The sequence below is a fragment of the Cebus imitator genome, unplaced genomic scaffold (genome assembly GCF_001604975.1).
Source record: "Cebus imitator isolate Cc_AM_T3 unplaced genomic scaffold, Cebus_imitator-1.0 Scaffold114, whole genome shotgun sequence".
In the NCBI taxonomy this organism is placed as follows: Eukaryota; Metazoa; Chordata; class Mammalia; order Primates; family Cebidae; genus Cebus; species Cebus imitator.
This window is the reverse complement of record NW_016107429.1, coordinates 4011106-4031102: the sequence shown is the minus strand read 5'-3', so window position 1 is coordinate 4031102 and position 19997 is coordinate 4011106. Positions and strand designations below refer to the sequence as shown.

General features: G+C 34.3%; 1 protein-coding gene across 2 annotated transcripts in view; it reads right to left on the bottom strand.

Moving 5' to 3' along the window:
* Positions 1-19997, bottom strand: part of DIAPH3 (diaphanous related formin 3) — a 503028-nt gene that overhangs the window by 321160 nt on the left and 161871 nt on the right. For both annotated transcript variants that reach the window (XM_017538779.2, XM_017538781.2), the window contains 5 exons: positions 19588-19724; positions 17605-17710; positions 2168-2278; positions 1769-1887; positions 863-979 (listed from right to left, as the gene is read on the bottom strand). In XM_017538779.2, coding sequence (XP_017394268.1) covers positions 863-979; positions 1769-1887; positions 2168-2278; positions 17605-17710; positions 19588-19724 — 590 coding nt within the window. The remainder of the gene's footprint in view (positions 1-862; positions 980-1768; positions 1888-2167; positions 2279-17604; positions 17711-19587; positions 19725-19997) is intronic.

Genomic DNA, 19997 nt, shown 5'->3' with positions numbered 1-19997 from the left:
AATCATTGAGTCATGCCCTCTGATGTTATTCGGAGGACAAAGCCTGAGTGAAGCCTGTCTAAAAAAATTCTTCTACTTGAAATTAAGTAGGAAAAGAAAAACCACCCAAAGTATAAGAGAATGAAATTACAGCAAATCTGGATTGGTGACAACAAAAATGATTTTATATTCAAAGAGCTCAGCTTCCACCATAAAACAGTAACCGAAATGGAAAGTGGATACAGAGAACATTTACTAAGCATTCACCATATACCAGGGGTTTGGCTAGAACTTTTACCCACATTCCCATATTTCACCTACATAACAACCCAGTGAGTTAGGCGCTAATCTCCATATTTAGTCACATTTTAATGTAGCTGAGGCAAAGAAAGGTAAATAATTTGTTAAACTCAGATGGCTAGGATATAATCAATCCTTAAAAGCCATCTGACTTTTTGATACTTTAGCAATATTTAATGCAACTGTTTTATTAAGTCTTGCCAGCTATTTAAACACTAATAAAAGCAATGTTTAGTGCCCTTCATGTAACCTATGAGAAGAAACTTATCAACATCATTCCTACTGTCTAAGGAATAACCAGAAAATATTACCTATCACATGATAAACCAGTAATTTGTTCCTAGTTTGCATTTTTATTCAGATGAAAGGTTGTAACCAGGAATGCAAAGGAGCTTAAAAAGTAATAGTAATATCATTTTACCATCATCTACCTAAATATATGCCCAGAGGAAACAACACATTCTTTGAATCCGTGTTATGACAAAAATAAAACCATTTGCTTGTCCAAAGCAAGTATCATGTGAATTTCACAATTAATAGATTTTTATTAGTGAAAAAACATTGGAATATAACTTCCTCTTACCTTATAAAATAATCATTTCGAATCAGCAAAAGATGCTGAAGAATAGAAATAAAATATCCCTCTGCTCTAGTCTCTTTAACTGTGCTCCAAACCATGTTGTAAACATCATTTGCTTCAGTGAGTTGATTAAGGAATATATAGATTTATTTATATGCTACACCAAAGAACTCTAATAATATGACAGAATTTTATTCTTTAAGGTTTTGAAACTCTACTATGGGAATCTTATATATTCAATATAAAATACAGATAGGATTGAGGGTAGGTGAAAAACTCTGGAAATGGTAACGTAACCTGACACTTCCTGACTTCCCTTCTACAATCAGCTCCAACTAATCTGTCTCCCTTAAGCACCGAAGCTCCTGGGGACAAAGGTAGTAGGGCAGGTGGCTATGAATACTGTGTTGAATTCTAACGGCTGTCTGACCAATAGAGCTGGTGGTCAGGCATTATGTATTATGAAAAAGCATCAGGTGAGGGAAGGAACCTGCTATGTCTCATGAGGAGCACAAACATCTGCAGACCCACAGATTAACACGGGACACATGAGTATGCACCCAAGGTGCAGGTAAAGAGCCCTCAGAGACAGAGGATGTCCTATTCCTAAGGCTGAAAAGCACTGGGCGAAAGGAATAGTGTCAAATATAAAAAGAAAACAGAAGAGATTGCACACATACATATAAGAAACCAATCTACAGAATCCATTTGTTGCAGCATATTAGATATATGTGTATTCAAAAAAAAAAAAAAAAAAAAAAAAAAAAAACTAATAGTAACATTCTTCTGATGCAGGAAGGTTTGATTTCATGTTGTTTACATAGAAATAAGCTAAATACTTGTGGCTGAATATTTTGGAATTAGCAATAATTTTATATGTGATTTGACTAGACCAGAACAAAAGGATATTCAAGTTCAGCTCTAATATCTGTGAGGCGATGGGATAACTCAATCAAATCTTCTTCTCTATGCTCATCAAAGACTTTAAGTTGGATATCCAGGCCATCATTCTTAATGCATTTTAAATTCTAAAGATAAATAGAAATTATGATGAATGATTTTGTTTTTAATTATGCAAAAGAAAAAACATATAAACAATAAACCAACCATTCAACTTGATTTACAGCATTCCAACATTTAAAGTGTTAAATAACGTTCAAATCTTACCATCTATATTTCAAAAATAGATTTTTATACTCAAGCCTTTTCCCACAGATAAATTATTCTTCAAGGTAATTTATCTAAATTTCCCCCTACTCAAGTACTCTTTTAATTTAAATATTAATAAGGAGACTGCAGGGCACTTGCTGGCAATATCTCTTTCAATCCACAACGCATAAATTCATTTCTGATGTGAAGCCTGAAGTCCAAATCATCAGGAGATGTCACCAGGGCATTGATGAGCTGCATGCAAGCTACCTACAAGAGATCAAACAGTGAGACAGACTGGGTTTCCAACATTAAAGAAAGAGTAACAAAACTCAACTTCAAGGTTTTGTTCCAGCATTATTAAATATCTTTCCTATTTCAATAATTCGTAAGCAAAATATTTTAGTTAGTTATAAACTATAAAAGAAATAAAGTTTCAGTGGAGTTTTTTATTTCTCATTTATTTGGGGGTTACTGAGGTGAAAGGATGGTGGAAAACATTAGCCATTAATACTGCTCCATTAAAAAAAAAAAAAAAAAACTAACTTGTAATCAAAAGCTAACTTCCTATCCAATAATACCACTCTATATACATACAACAGAAATTGAACATATCCTAGTTGAAAATGATAAACACCTATTGGATAAATAACACTGACCTAAGATAGGATAATAAGATAATTTTCCATTCATCAAGAGAAACTCAAAGTCCCAAAAACTTCCAGGTCAGCAAGGGTCTTACCTCTGGTTAACAAGGTTATAAACAAAAACTATTTAAAAAAAACACTGTATAATTAACTTCTACAAGTTAATTTATCAGACAGTGGTTCTCCTACTTTGTCAAAAATTCAAAATGACCCTATGTTTTAACCAGAAATAAATAATAAAGCTCACTAAATCCTTTAATATATAGGTTAAATGATAAAAATTTTTCAATCATAAAATTTTTTGGTTCATATTTAACACTTCAATTTTCAACTTCTTCACTTTTTTAATCCCTAACTAAAATATATCTTTCATTCTCCAAAATCCATAAAATGGAAGCAAAAGACAGTCTCTCTAGAGAAGCATTCTTGGTTGTTTTTGATAATACTATTTTTCTAAAGTCTACATTCTATCCAAGTCTAGCAAAAACTACCGGACTACTGATCAATATGCTTAACCTCATGCTGTTCCCTAAATTGTCTTTTCTTCATCCCTTAAGGCAAGATTTATATGAATTTAAAATGCTGTTTTGGAGTACGACACCAACAGGAGTCTCAATTCCTGCTGTTTGAAACATAGAGTAATTTTATATTTGATATCTAAGCATTAAAATCTGACAAGCATACCTCTACTGTCAAAACTTAAGGTTATTTAAAGTGGGAATGGGAAATATGCCAGAAAAGAGAGGAAGAAGAAAAAACATACTACAAAAAGCCTGTGGCATTAAGCAAATCTCCACTTTCAAATATTTAATTCATAAAGATACAAAAAAAAAAAAAAAAAAAACTTAAAACAGAATCTACCTTTCCAGTACATGTTCATTCAGCTGTAACCAGTTCATGTCAAAAAGTCAAGTTTAAAATGTTTTCCTTCCACCCCCTTGCCAGTCATTACGCAGAACCCACAAACTTTTTTTTCACCAATGCCATATAATTTTAAAAGATTTCAAAGAGCAAATAATGTTACTCTACATTAAAAGAAACTAAATCTGACTCATCACCTGGTTTCTAGAAAAACACAAATTACAGACAACTGAAAGAAAATAACAAAAATAAGGAACACAAAAACTAGCAGTAAATATCTCTTAAATGGAAAATAAATATATGTAGACAACAGTAGCATGAAATTGAGAAATAAGGGAAAGGATAATCCAAATTATTTCCAGGAAATATTCAAAAAGGTAATGGTCCACAGAAGAAAAATTCGGAAATTAAATTGAAATAATGAATCTAAGTTAAATTTACAAAATTGCTTCCCAATTCTAATCATAACTTGCCATTAGTATGGCTTACAACCTATTTAATTTAAATCATGCAAACATGTCTGTGAATACACATAGGTATGCACTAAAATGTAGTGACTGTTTCTTTATTGATAAATAATTCTATAATCAAGGTAAAAACCAAGGAGTTCCTTCCAGGTTTTACACATATTGAGATATATATACCAGTGGTGTCACATGATTTCATAATTTAGCACACCAGTACAGAAGGGAGTGCCAATCAGCATTTATGCTGTATCAATCAACTCCTAGAGACATTGAGAAAGGTTAAAAAATTACAAAGGTTAACAGGACATTTTGCCTGTCCAATGAAGGTAAAGCAGTAAAATGATAAAAATATATAAAATAAGGAATATGTTTGGTAAATAATGGGAATATAGAGATGCTAAATGAGAACTGGGACCCCTGAATAAAGTACTGACTCAAGGATTAATAAAATGGCCTGATGAAGAAATGGAGGAAGATATTCTAAGCAGAGGAATTAACATGCTCAAAGACAGAGAACCTTTAAATTACAAGTAATTCAAATTTTATGAGTAGTTTGTCAAAGGCAGAATGGGGAAAAACAGGAAGAAGTCAGAAATGAGGCTGAACAAGGCGACAGGAGACAGGTAAGGCACAACCTTGTATGTCAAGTCACAAAATTCAGATTCAGCCAGAAATGGTGAAAATCATAAGGAATTTGATGTAAAGGGGGGACAACAGATTCAAGTTCAAAAGCTATTGTAGAAGTAAATTTTTGAGCAAGGAGGAAGGTTTGAACAACATTTGAAATACAAAGAAACATTGATAGAATGAGGTAGAAGAAAAACGTTTACAAGAGGTCTCCTACTTTTGTTAACTGGTTAGAAAGTGGTACCATTGGCAGACATACAAAATGTAAGGTGAGCAACAGGTTTTAGAGAATAGGATAAATCCTACTTTCAAAATTCTGACTTAGGTGTATATTAGAATCATTCATTCATTAAAAAAATAATTACTGAGTACCTACGCCTTCTGTCAACTGGAGATATTAATACTCAAAAAATGAGAAATGAAAGTGAGATGTTTTTCATAAGGAAGTCATCTCCATGCTCTACTTGATGTTCCCAAGATGTAGCATATGATCTCTCTTATTTTGCTGTTACAGAAATCATTTTGATACATTACAAAACCAACCTCCCTCTGAGCTAATAAGGGTAAGAAAACAAGGAGCTTCGTCTTCCTAAGAGCACCTAGTGAACCAAAGGTTCCAGCTTTGGCATCAGAAGCAGCTTACCCTGTTATTGGCTCACACACTTCATTCTTTCAAAGCCTATTTATTGGTGCCTACTATATGTCAGGCAACTGTTCTTGGTTCTGGACATACAGCTGTGAAAAAGATGAAAATTTCTTTGAGAGTAAGAAGAGTCAATACTGACTCCAAGGTTTTGGGCCTGAGCAACTTAGAAGATGAAATTTTAATACATTGAGACAGAAAATACCATGGAAGAAACAGGCTTGGGAAGAGAGAGAGACTCAGTTTTGGAGATAAGTAGGAAATGCTTACCAGTGATGTCAATTTTAAAAGCTGAGAAGGAAACTGAAGACAGAAGACTCCAGTCCAAAATAAAGTGATTACCATAGCAATAATATATAAAAACCAAGATCTCAGATAGAATCACCTAGGGAATAGTACAGAGGAAAAAGGAGGTGTAAGAACTGTTTAGAGCATTTTCAATTGTAGGTTTCAACGTGGAGATTAGAGAAATAAGTTAACGAAAAAAAAGTTAAAAAAAACTTACGTGAGGTAGAAGGAAAACAAGGAGATTATGATGCCTGGAAGTATGGAAAGTGGTCTCAACAGTGAGAGAGTGATCAACTGTGTCAAATGTGGTCAAATAAGACAAGAACTAATCAATTACCATTGCATTTGGCAACATGACAACACTGGTGACTTGACAAGAATAGTTTCTACAAAGGGATAGAGTTGCTGTTCCACGTGGAAAACCACTGCTTTCCCAGATACCATATGCAACCAGTAAACAAAGCAATTGGCTCTAAAATATTCTCCTCTTTGCCCCAAATGCATCTTTATATGTTAGAAATAACTGCTCTTTTATCTTTGTTTTTAAAAAGTCTATGTAAAGACACATCTCTAGGTGTTATGGATTGCAAATTCAATTCTAATGGTTTGGAAAGCCAATACTGTAAGCTCACATTATTACTCTTGCGTCAATTATCAAAAAGGGTCTTATGTGAGAAAAGGTATCTTAAACATAACTTTTAGCTGAGGTCGGGGGGGTGTCCCTCTATGATTCAGGACAGTTGCGGATTTCCTTAGGGCAGCAGTAAACTAAAAGTACGGTACCGGGACTGACACCAGCAAACTCCAGAAAGCCCAAGACCAGGAAAGTGAGCGGCCAAAAAAGTAATGACAAAGGGTAGAACAAAAGTCAGTCAGCAATATCATAAACTAGGAAGGTGAAGACATAACAGGGGCCAATAAAGTAGATAAACTGTATATGGAAATCTCAAAGATACTCAATATGTGGGACAGAGCCAGTCAAAGGCAATCTTAGGAACAAGGCAAATGATCAAAGGAAAATTGTTAGAAGCAGAAAGAGGTTAACAGCAAGACAGAGGAACATGCCACTATCTAGATCACTGAATCAGCAAAGCAGCTTTCTGCCCTTGAAAATAAAGTGAGAATGTTTCTTCATATGTGAACACATAGTACCTAAATTTCCTTTATTACACAACTTACTGCAATTACCATGTTCAACACAAATATGAGAAAAGATAAATATGTTTCCTTGTACAAATTTATTGTACATGAGAAATCTTGTTTGATGTATATAAGGTGCAGTGATCAAGTCAAGGTATTTAGAGTGTCCGTTTCCCTAGTATAATACATTTATTTGGTCAGATATAGTCACTCTATTCTGCTATCAAACATTAAACTTACTGCTTCTGTCTACCACGTTTGAATCCTTTACACACTTCTCTTCATCCTTCCTCATCTACCTCTAGTCACTCTTCCAGACTATTATCTATCTTTCCACTTTCTACATCCATGTGATCACAATTTTTAGCTCTCACATAAAAGTGAGATGTGATATTTGTCTGTGCTTCGCTATTTCACTTAAGTTAATAACCTCCAGTTCCATCTATGTTGCTGCAAATGACAGGATTTCATTCTTTTTTAACGGCTGAATAGCATTCCATGGTGTGTATGTCCCACATTTTCTTTATCCATTCATTCACTGATAACCATATCCTTGCATTATGTATAGTGCTGTAATAAGCATAAGAGTGCCAGTATCTCTTTGAAAAATTTATTTCTTTTCTTTTGGGTAGACACTTGGTAATGAGATTGTTTTTTCTAACCTTTGCTTTCCTGACCCTTTTTGGACAACAAACTTAAGCACAAAATTCAAGGTACACTAACAGGTACGATCCCTGAGCCCCATCCACAAGATCAATCCAGGTTTTCCAAAGGCCGCCAGAGCAGATGCTTTCAACCTGATTGTGCTGAGGAGATTTAGAAAGTTGTCTAATAGCAAAAGTAAGTAGTTCTTAGAAAGTTTAGTCTTGAGTCAACAAGTTCATCCTGGATATCAGAAGATGTTTTTACAATTAAATGATGGCTCTACATTGTAACAATATATTAGCTTCAGGAGCTAAATCCAGATTGAAAACAAGTACCAGTAAAATACTTAAATAAAAATTCTATCAGAATCTGCAAATACTTACTATCTGGGCCTGGAAGATATAGTTTAGACTGCTATTCATCTTTCCTACCCCATAGCAGAAATCATCTGTCTCTCTTTGCACAATTAAATTTCACATTTATCAAGTTAAAATGAGTAAACGTTGCTTATGGAGAAATATTTTGCCTCCAGGATAAATAAAGAAATTCCAAAGCTTTTAAAATTCTATACACATGCATTGAAGTAACTGCATATACCTCATACAGAATCAGAGAATTAAACTGCAAGACTCAAGAAGCTATAATTGATATGAACAGAGACACTAAAGAACAAACTTGAATTTTAAAATATTTATTCAGAAACTCCCCCAAGACATCATTAATTTCTTCTTTGTCCTCCGATGCCTTTTTCTAAAACTGCCTTTATTGCAATATTCATCTGAAATGTCAGATGGCTTTAAATTCTTGAGTATAAGCTTCTTAAGGGCAGATGTGTATTTCATGCAACTTTGTTGTTCCAATACCTAGCATAGGCCAGTACGTAGCAGTCACTAAATAACTAAATATTTAGTTACCTATATAAAGACATTAATTATCTTTCTAGTTGTCCGTGTAGAATAAATGAAGAAATGTATTATATAGACTTATGTAGATTCAGAAAACTGCCAGTAAACTCTAGATAATGGTAACCATTAGTTTATACTGGGGTATGCTCCATATCACAATATAAGTTCACGTTAGAATATTATCTGTTTCTTTAATGTTTCTACTAGCATATGGCTTATTATTTACTGATCCATTTTAACATGGTTGATGCTTTGATTGGTACTTATATAGCAACCCTATTCATGCAAACCACAATAAAAGGAGTAGTCAAAAGAGAAAGGAATTAAAACAAATTAACCTTTGCATCCTGCTGGGATAGCCCAACAATGATCCTAAAAATAAACCTTTTACTAATAGTCTGTATTCTTCATTTAGTCCTTCATTAAATGTGAGAAAAATTTATTTAAAACGGGATATAACTTTAATTAACAGTAATTTGAGGGGACAAAGAAATACTTAAAAAATAGTAAATCAAGATATAACCATTCATCATAAGAAGACCCTTATTTGGTTTTTGGCATTAAAAAACCTGGATAAACTTTGGAGATTAAAGTGGTAGGAGGAACAAAATTGACCAAAGCAAATACACTTGGCTAAATCCAAAAAGGTATTTATCCTCTGATTTGTTTCAATGTGAACCACTCAAGGCATGTCCGTCTGATTATTGCCCATTGGAAAATTTCAAAATATTGTGGTTATCACTCAATTAAGAAAGGTTTCTGGTACTATTTTTAACACTTTAATAAAGCTAAATATATAATGATAAAAAGTTAACCTTTTTAATTTATAAAAATATTGCATTTTCTACTTTTTCAGACATGGAAAAATAAGGTCCCATCAAACTTTCAAAGATCTATCTTGTAATTGAACTTAATGCAGATTGAAGAGATTTTTTTTATTAAGTTAAAGAAAAATTTAACTATCTTTGCAGCAGCTGTAAAAATGCAACTCCCAGTCTTTGAAGGAAACATATATGGCCTACAGCCCCAGCTGCTACCTTCTGAAACCCATTACAGCAACTGAATTGAAGTCACAGTTCCCTGCTCCAAGCCAAGGCTTGAGCACCGCAAGTATACTAAAATAGACCTGTTCATGGTACACATGTGACTTCGGCTTAAGGATTTCCCAACGGCCTTGTCAAGCTCTCCTAGAATCACAGGGCAGCCTGAGACACTTTCACCCAACCTCCACTCCTTCCCTCTCTCCTTCACCTAGGGTCAGATCTGCATTGAGTTCCACAGCTCTCCCAGCCTCCCCTAGCTCCTGCTTCAAAGTCCCTCACAGGCATTTCCTCTAGTCCCTTACATACCAAACATCTTGCTTCTCAGAAAACCAAGGCTAACAGCCTCATTTCACAAAGCAAGTTTCAACAAGGGTTATCATTTTCAAATTGTCAAACTCATAAGTATTGTAACTGAAGGTTAATCAAATTTCTTATTTTTTAAGTATTTAACAGGACACTTTTACTTTTTCTTGTTATTCCTTATATATGAACACCCTCTGTATTTTCATACGTTATCATGAGATACAGGTTAAGACCATGTGTACACCAGACACTAAAATACATTTGGAACACAGTTTTTCTCTAATTATATTTCTGAAAACACCAATGGCCTGGATTACATTCCTTGCTTTTGTTTCCTTGAAAAATATATTCTAGGGTAAAGAAGTATCTACCACAGGAATCCTAGAATGACATACCAACTATCAACCACCCCTGCCCAGTACTGCATCAATGCTATCTGCACAGTTTAAGAAGCCTGAAGATATAAGGGTTGCACAACAATGTGAATGTGCTTAATGACACTGAACTATACTCTTAACGATGGTTAAAATGGTAGATTTCATGTTATGTGTATCTTACCACAATCGAAACAAAAAATCTAAAGAGAATAATAAGAAATGACAAGATCTGAGTTATCTTTACTAGATAATCATAAAAAGTAGAGGTCCACAGAAGGACAACATAAACCTAGCTATTGATATTATATCTAAAGAGTATACTAAAATCAAATATTTAGAAACCTAAATGAAATTAAGTAAAAGGATTTAAGTATAAATTTTAAGTGAGCAAGCTCAGAACTAAAGATGCTACAGATCCACATCAAACTATCGAAGACAACCAAATACTTTTTTCCCTCTGAAACAGGCTTCCCCATCTTTTCCCTTATTTGCTCTCTGACAGATTTATTTCTCCTTTCTGGACTCAGAAACTTTGGAAATCATGTTTTCCCTTTATTCAGTAACTAATGTAGGGAAAACATTCTTGAGATATTTATTCAGTAACTAATGTAGGGAAAATGTTCAATCTTGAATATTTTCCCTATATTAGTTATTAAATAAAGGGAAAACATAAAAATCATAAAAGAATATGACTCTGACAAGAGAAGAAGGTATCCCAAGAACCAAAATTAATGAAGGTTCCATCCCATTAAATCTACATCCGAGACATAACAAATGTATAGCAACAACATTAGAAACCAACGGACTAAAGGAAAAGGAGCCAAGGTGACACTAAGAGGTTTGTGGTCTTCTCTCTGTTGCAAGAAAATTCTCCCTGGGTCTCTCATATTTCACTCCATTTCTACTTGCATAGCAAGTAAAGACATTGACAGTCTTTGTTCTAGATGCTTTTCAAGGACGTATGTATGCCAATCTTGGAAAACAGTGTTTCTCTCCAGAGCAAAAAGTGGGCTCACTTTATGTCTAATATAATAAAGATAAGGTCTCCTTTAGGAGCAAAGCACAGGCAAATTCAAAGTTCCTCTCCTACAGTACATCCTGCCATCTACCACCAGGAAGTCCTGACCATGATTTGATTACCATTACCTACAGTTCACTAAGAGGTCAGTCAGAACAGCACAGGATAGATCTAGCTCCTGTATATCCCATGCAAAACATCTTCCCTCATCTCTAGATGTTTACCCCTTTCCAACTCCCATAACTGTAGTTCAGTCTTTCTGTGGGATGGGTGAATGGCACTGACAATAAAGACAGGTTGGACTGACTGACTTCAGACAGTCTCTCCAAAAACATTAGACTTAATATTATTTCCTGAACCAAGAACCATAAAGTTTATCTGCCAGCTGGAAGCCAAGTTGAAAGCTCTGCCACCCTGAGGCCCCTCAATTAATTAAGGTCCTATTTGGGTCATCCCAACAACTATTAACAACACTTTCCTTCCAAAAGCACCACGTACACCTTTCAAGACTATTTATCTTGTATGAAAGCCAGGAATCAACTTGCCTCTCTCTTCAAAAACACCATGACTTGTACCCTACCAGTGTGATCATCAGAAACGTTCAAGGTTTAAAGAAATGCAACTGGTATGTCATGAAACTCTTAGGCAACTATGGAGAGCTCTCCAAACTGAAGCTATCTTTAGTTACTCTGGGGAGCTGCCAGAAGGAAAAAACTGACTCACTATGTGCACTCTGCAGGCAGTTATCCCTACAATGGGAGGTAGTAAAAAACTTGTGCCTGATCTTAGCTAAAGTGATCAATCACCCCACATCAGCCCTGAAAGGCAATCAGGTCAGCTTCAACTTACTGATTAGGACTGTTACGAATGAAAGAATTTTCCTAGACTTCTTTGCTGAACAAGGGGAAGTTTGTGCAATCACTAACACATCATTCTGTATCTGAATTAACATGTCAGGCCAAGTGGAAAGATGAATCAAAAAATTTAAAAAGAAAGCCATCCAGTGTTCTAAGGTACACTCTGATGATTTACTGGTTTATAGGATTTGTTCAGCTGACTAGATGTGGGACCTGGAAGGCAGGACTGAAGCCAATACTTAAGATAGGCCTCATTCTGCTGCCCACAGTCCTATTGACCAGTAGCCTTAATTAAATACACTATGAAACATATTGAACAGATTTCATCATAGCCTGAATCAATCAGATCAATCAGAGTCATTGTTCCCATAATATAAAGGTAATATTCCCTATGCTGAAGGTTTCTCTCCTAAAATACAACCCACTGTAACTAGTCATATTCACATTACATTACAGGTGTCACAATATGAACACTGGGACCACTGGGACTGACACAAAGCTGATACTCAGCCTACTGTTACTGCTTTGAGCAATAAAATTCTTTGTTTTTAACCTAGGAGTTCGTGTCTTTTGACAGCACCAATAGAACTGTAGCAGACTAACATGTCAGTTTAAAAGTCAAATCATCTAAGACCCTTCGTGTTCCTGACCCTGCCATCCACAAGTCCATGGGTACTGGATCAGGGAGAAACCACAGGAAAAGGAAGGTTCAGCATGCTATCACCGTGGGCCTGAGGACATATACACAGAAGAAGAACCAAATATCAACCCAAAAAGCTCTAGGATTCCCAAGTTTTGATTCTCTTCCAAAAACATATCACAATTCAATCAGTCCTGTGACCAACAGCAAGGGTTTCAACAACTCCGTGGAATCCAGAAAATGCTCTTGATACTCTAGCAAAGTAATGACTCTGACAAGAGCAGACAGAAGATACACAAAGAAAGGAAAAGAAAAAGAGGAAAGAAATGAAAATAACAGAAAATTAAAGGTTGGCACAAACCAGAGCCTGGTTAACCAATACTTATCCCAGTCCTTATCTACAAGGAAAAACTGACCAACATGAGGGACAACCACACACATGAATACTGGATCCTATGATGAAGGGTTTGGTTCTGCCAGGGCAACTGTGGCAGAAGGCTGTCTGTCCCTAGCGTCACAAGTGCTGAACACAACAGAGTGTTGGGAGTGGCATTTCCATTAGAGAATTGCTGTGATATGCTGCAGTAATCCTTCTGTATTACTTCTAGCTACATACTACCCACATGATTCCCTGGGCCTACCGGAAATTCTGTAAGGTAGGTATAAAATTTATAAGGTAATTGACTGATATAGACTGTGATGAAATCTGTTCAATTTGTGTCATAGCATATTTAATTTTGTATTACCATTTTCTGCTTAAATTACCTAGAGTGGTTATGTTGCTTGCAGCTGGGAAACGCTGACATGTTTCAAAAAAAAAAAAAAAATAGTAATATATGCTACTTTAAGTACTAGATTTATATCTGTACTTTCTTTCCTGATAATAGTCTTCAAGGCATAAAAATAAAGTTATTCCAGGTACAAAGTTCATCATTTTCTTACTATACAATATAAACTGGGAGAAGTGTACTCAATTCAATCATAAACAAATTATCATTATTAGGATCAGACTAACAAAATAAGTAATAATCCTCCTTATTCTCCTTTAAAAATTGCTTTGTCATAAATACTTGGCAGTAAAAGAACAACGAAGCATGTTTTTATTTTGCTATCTCTCATTTTCTCCAATTTAAAAGCGAACAGTTGGTTCCTATTTTATTCACCAATAAACAAGTTTTAATTGGTGATTTGCTAATGTCATCCAATTTAGTACATTTTAATAATGCAGTTTATTAAAATGGAATAAAATGGGTACAAATAGTTTTATGGGAAAATTCATAGCCAGCTACCTCTAAAATATACTTTATTTGTGAAAAATTCAGAAAGACCTAGAGAAAAAAGTATTTATAGATATTACTACAATGTTTTTGATAATTTTAAAGAATATAGAAAGAGCATAATCGGCAATACGCAGAAAAGAAAATCTACTTTACCTTTTTTTTTGACCTAAGTTAGCACTCTGGAAAATGGTACCTTTTACTCTTTGGCTTGCTACCTGCTATCTATTTCACACATTAGGTTTAAAAACAATGAGAAACTTTTATTAAAAAGTAAAAACCTTCAACAAAATGTTTGAATAGGAAAAATAAGAATGTAGAACAATTCTTTCCATTTTCTATTCCCAATTAAGAGCATGGAAATTTAACCTGAACATATCAGAAACATGAGAAAGAAATAAATTTGAATTGTGCTAAAATAACCTTTCACTTCTTAAAAATTAAGTTTTAAGGCCAGGCGCTGTGATCCATAGCTATAATCCCAACACTTTGGGAGTTAGCCAAGCATGGTGGCATGCGCCTATACTCCTAGCTACTCAGGAGGCTGAGGCAGGAGAATCGCTTGAACCTGGGAGGCAGAGGCTGCAGTTAGCCAAGATCATGTCACTGCACTCCAGCGTGGGTGACACAGCAAGACTCTGTCTCAAAAAAATAAATATATAAAAATAAGCTCTAAGAAATATATCAAGAAATTTCTTTTAGTGTTTACAGTATATCAAATAATACTACTAACTGTAACAGAAAATATAATTACAACTAAGGAAATTAGTTTCATAAAAGCAAATATAATCAGCTACCTATATCTGGGCAAAATTTTTTCAGAAATTGGCAAAAATTCTTCAAAAACTGAATCATCACCTACTATGTCCCACAAAAAATTAAAAAGAAACTATATCATATCCATGACTTCCATAACTATCAAAGGGATACATTGCTCTAAGCTCTCCTCCTCCCTACCTCTATTCGCTCAACACTAAATATGGCAAATAAGCAGCTTAAAAAGAAATAATCTCCACAAATGTTCACAGCAGCATTTTTCATAACAGCCGAAGAGTAGAAACAACCCAAATATCTGTCAAGTGACAGCTGATAAAATGTGGTATGCCCATATGACAGATGACTATTTTTTTAAATGCAGTACTCCAACCTCTAAAATATTTTTGCTATTAATAAATAAAAGAAGACAAAGATCCACATAACACATGATTACATTTACATGAAATGTCTAGAATATGCAACTCTATAAAGACAGAAAGTAGATCAATAGTTCTCAAGCTAGAGAGAATCAAGGATTGTGGAGTTACAGCTAAGGGATGAGGACTTTCTTTTGGGGACAATGAAAATATTCTAAAGTTGATTGTGGCAAAGATTCCACAAATCTCTTAATACACAAACAACATTGAATCGCATATTTTGAATGGGTGAATTCTGTGATATGTTAATTTAATCTGACTAGAGCTGTTAATAAAAGAAATTAAGCCTGTATCAAAACTTTATATAAACAGAGTTTTTAAAATTTATTGAAGTCTTAATATCTTTCATAGAATAGTAACCTATAAAATTCCAAACTTTTAACTGATAGTTCTCTTTCTAGATATTTACTGGCTAAATATAAATTTCTCATGACTATAGAAATGTTATTGTTTTTTTCCACAAAAGAGCACCTTCAATAAAATTTGAACTGCCAATAAAAGAAAGTATTTATCCTCTAAACTTTTAAAATCAATGTAGCTTGCCTTCAAGTTCATGCTCGTCAATTTAATTAGTAGTTAATTAAAATTAAGGTCAGATAGATTTACCTTAACGTCTGACAGCCAAAACAAATATTCCAAATAACCAAGAATAAGACTGCAATAGTCAAAACTTTCCAGGTAATGGGAAAATCATGTCATTTATCAGCACAAAACTGGGCTTTGCCTTTAACAAGACATTATTCATCCCTTCCCTCACAGTTTAAAACCTCATGTAATGTAATACTATTGTAAAGAAAAGGAGGTGACTCCAGTTTTATCAAGATTTTTATAAACCTTTTATTCTAAAATAATTATAGATTCATAGATGGTTGCAAAAAAATTAGATAAAGTAATTGCTCAGCTTTCCTGTACGAAGTTTTCTTTAGGGTTACTCTTCATTAATCTTCAGATGAGTAAGAAGCCTGGGGCCAGGTGACAAAGAAACTTGTTAAAAGCACCAGAAGACAACAGACGAAGCAGACAAAGACAGACACAAAAATAGAAAGGAAAAAGAGAAGCAACAGGAATGAAAAGAAGAGAAAGGAAGAGGGAGCTCAGAGTGGAGGCAGGAGAGAAGAGACAGAACAAAGCAGAGAGTAAAGAGAGGAGAAGGAGAAGAAGAGAAATGAGACTAGCAATATATGAATTAAAATAGCCCATCCAGCAACTAAAGAGGCAAGGTCCATGTCAGAGACGCGGAACACATCCCAGGCTTCGACACCAATGTTCTCTAACAAGCTTAGGATGCATGAAAAGGGTCTCTCATTTCTCGAGTTTCCTGCTGGACTCATGCAATAGAGACCCTCTACTCAGTTCTTCAATCCTTCCTATTGCAAGAGAAACAAATCAGGGTTCCCCACCAATTCACTAACACTGTCATCTGAAATGTTATACTAAATTATTACTTTCACAGCTCTTATCACATTCTCATTATTTTTCTTTTCTTTTTTTTTTTTTAAAGACCGAGTCTCACAGTGCAGTGGCACAATCTCAGCTCACTGCAACCACCAACTCCTGGGTTCAAGCTATTCTTCAGTCTCAGCCTCCCGAGTAGCTGGGATTACAGGCACCCGCCATCATGCCCAGATAATTTTTGTATTTTTAGTAGAGACAGGGTTTCACCATGTTGGCCAGGCTGGTCTTGAACTCCTGACCTCAGGTGATCTGCCCACCTCAGCCTCCCAAAGTTCTAGGATAACAGGTAAGCCACCGCGCCCAGCCTATTATTTTTCAATTACCATTTGTTTACTTCCAATTTTTTACTTTATTTTTTTTTTTAGTTCAGATTTGGCTTTTCTATTCCTATCATACCAAGAAACAATAAAATAGCTAAGCCACGTAGAACCTTTAAAAAAAAAAGTATAACGTTTTACTTTTATTTAATGTGAAACAGATTTATTTCATATCTATTAACACACTGAAACTTTGCTGCACATTAGGATCACCAGAGGATCTTTTTAAATCTCTCAGCATGCAGGTCACACCATGCCAACTAACTTTTAAAAGTATGGAGGTGAGAATCAGGTATTAATATTTTTTAAGATGATCACTTTTGATTAACAATGATCCTAATAACAATTATACCAATAAAAGCCTCTTTTCCTTTTTTAAAAAAAGAAAGTAAATGAATATTAGTTATTCAGCTTGAATACTAAAATGTTTAAGTCTAAATGTATCTTTTTAGAAATAAATATTTTTGGAAATATCTATAATCTTGGGTTTCCTTGTTATTCAGTTAAGCTCACAACTTTTCAAATATTAAAATTCAAACAATGAGAAGTCCTAATTCACCTAATTGAAACATCTCAAAAGTTAAAGTAATTTATGAGACTAACATAGAAAAAACAGTTCATAGGACTATGATTATATCTTATACAGGGAAATCTAATAATTCTACCTCAGAAAAAGTAACCTAGGAAATAACCATTGTTATGTGTGAAGATGTATCTATAAGATGTATTATCACATAGTATAAATTGAAATTCTATATATTAAAGATAATGCTATAAAGAAATATTAAATGGCATGCAGAGCTTCGTAATAATTTACATATAAGTTAAGCACAAAACAGTTCAAAGTAACATATATCATTTAAAAATAGATTTTATATACACACAAAACTTACTTGCAGTTGAACTGAATTGTGCCGGAGGCCTTCCACGATACAAAAAAATCTGTCAATTTTTTTTTCTTCACCAGCCGAAGTTAAAGCTTCTAAAACTTCTTCAAGGCTATTGGAAAATTTGAGTTAATTAAATTGCAAGTAGCAAACACAAATGCCATTATATAATTGCTTTATCCTACTAAAGAAGTCAATACCCTAAACAGCCAATATATTTTAGCAGTAGCTTACTGAATACACAGCATGTATCAAGCACAGTTCTAAGCATGTTGTATTATAACCATTTATCCCTGACAATAACCCTGTGAAGATGTTTATCAAGCATTTATATACTGCTTACTACACATCAGGCACCATTTAAACCACTTTACAAATATCAACTCATTTTAAAGTATATAACAACTGTTTGAGGTAGGTACCATTATTAACCCATATTATAGATTAGGAGACTAAGGCAGAAAAAGGTTAAGCAATCTGTCCAAGGTTTCACAACCAAGAAATGGTGGAGCAAGGATCTGAAACCAGACAGTTTATGTGGTGAGCACTACATAAATGCTCTTAAGCATCACACTCTTATGCCTCACAAATTTAAGTAAACGAAGCTCCATGATAGTTGAAAATATATAGTAGTATGGTATTATAAATAGTCAAATATAAAATATAATAATTATGCAAAAAACTACACTTCCTCCTCTTTTAAATTTTAGTTAACAGCATCCAGCACACTGGAAAAGCTCATAGTTTATGGATGGATATGGACATGTAGTCCTAAATGTTATTTATGAGATCTTGATAACCCATTCTGAAGTCAAGAAACAAGGAAAGGGGAAGGATAACAGAATAGGGAAGGGAAAACAAAAGCAAGGAAGAGTCCAAGAGGAAAGAGGAGGAAGGAAAAGGAAAAAGAGAAAGGAAGTTAAAAGAGAGAAGCAAAAAATGATGGCGGAAGGGATAAAGGAAGAAAGCAGGAAGGAAAGCTCAGAAAGTATCATATATGTCAACAGAAATTTCACTCTTAGATTTGTACACCAACATTTATATGGTCTTAAGTAGTGAAGCTGTATGCCTGGCTTTGCACGGTTGGGACTGCTGCTGGGTATGGCTAAGCCTCTTCCATAGATAAACACTGTAGACACACTGGGGGCAGAGTGCCCGACGAGTAGTTTCTTTGACTATGCAACCATCAAGCTGAACCTGCTCAATCCCTCCGACTCCAGCAGGACCTCCACAAGGCTGATTTTCAAATGAACACAGGGGGCTCCCCTCATGGGGCTCTGCCTACCCCTATATGTGGGGGATATTTCTGTTCTTTTAGCAGTTTAGTTTTTACATTTTTATCTTTTGAAAAAGGCATTTTAAATAATTTTTAAATGTTTCCTTATAATTAGAACCCTAATTTTCTTTTTTTTAAATCTTTATCTTTACAATTATCTTTATTATGTATATAATCATATTTTATTATCATTATAAGAAATGTGGTTAAGTTCTTGACAGCTTTAGTATGTGCTTTATGCTGAAGAACTTTGTACCCTTAACTAGTAAACTACTATTAAATATATCACTTTCTAATCTGCCTTACATATAGATTTCCAAATCATATGTTTTCTTTTATAAGGGGAAAGACAAGACCTACAGTTTGAAATAATTCTATCTGGGAAAAAAAATCAGATAAGAAACAGAACCATTTGTATATTTTCAAAGTCTTCATTTTGAATTTTTTTAAATTTAGAGTTTCAGTTCAAAACAATTTAAATATGATAAAGAAATCAGTTATTCATAGAAGCATTTTAGCCCATAACTAATATATTAAGTGAAATAATATTACACAAAAATTTCCAGTCAATAAAAACCTAAATTCGCTGCTTAAATATACCTCAACATTTATTTAAATTCTAGTAAATTCTAGCCTAGAGTAGATAAGGAAAAATTAAATGAATCAATCTGTATGAAATTATATAATGAGAGAAAAAGGTTGAGAACACTTACATGCTTTCCTCCCCTACAATGCATACCGCAGAGAGCAGTTTAACCACATCCGTCATCATATTGGGGTGTCTGGGATCCATGGCTTTGGCCAATAAGGAAAGACTCCTCTCCTCACTCATAATTTTTTCCAAGCCATACTATAATATTTTGAAAATAAGAGGTCGAATGTTAGAAATTAGTTAGAAAAATGATGCCCTGAAGGAAATGTAGTTACTAAAAATTTTTTGTAGGATAATATATTTTTACACTTACTAAAACTAAAATATATAGACTGTGTAACACTCTAAAAAATTCACGGCCAGTCATGATGGTTCATATCTGTAATCCCAGCATATTGGGAGGTGGAGGTGGGTGGATCACCTGAGGTCAGGAGTTCAAGACCAGCCTGACCAACATGGAGAAAACCCCAT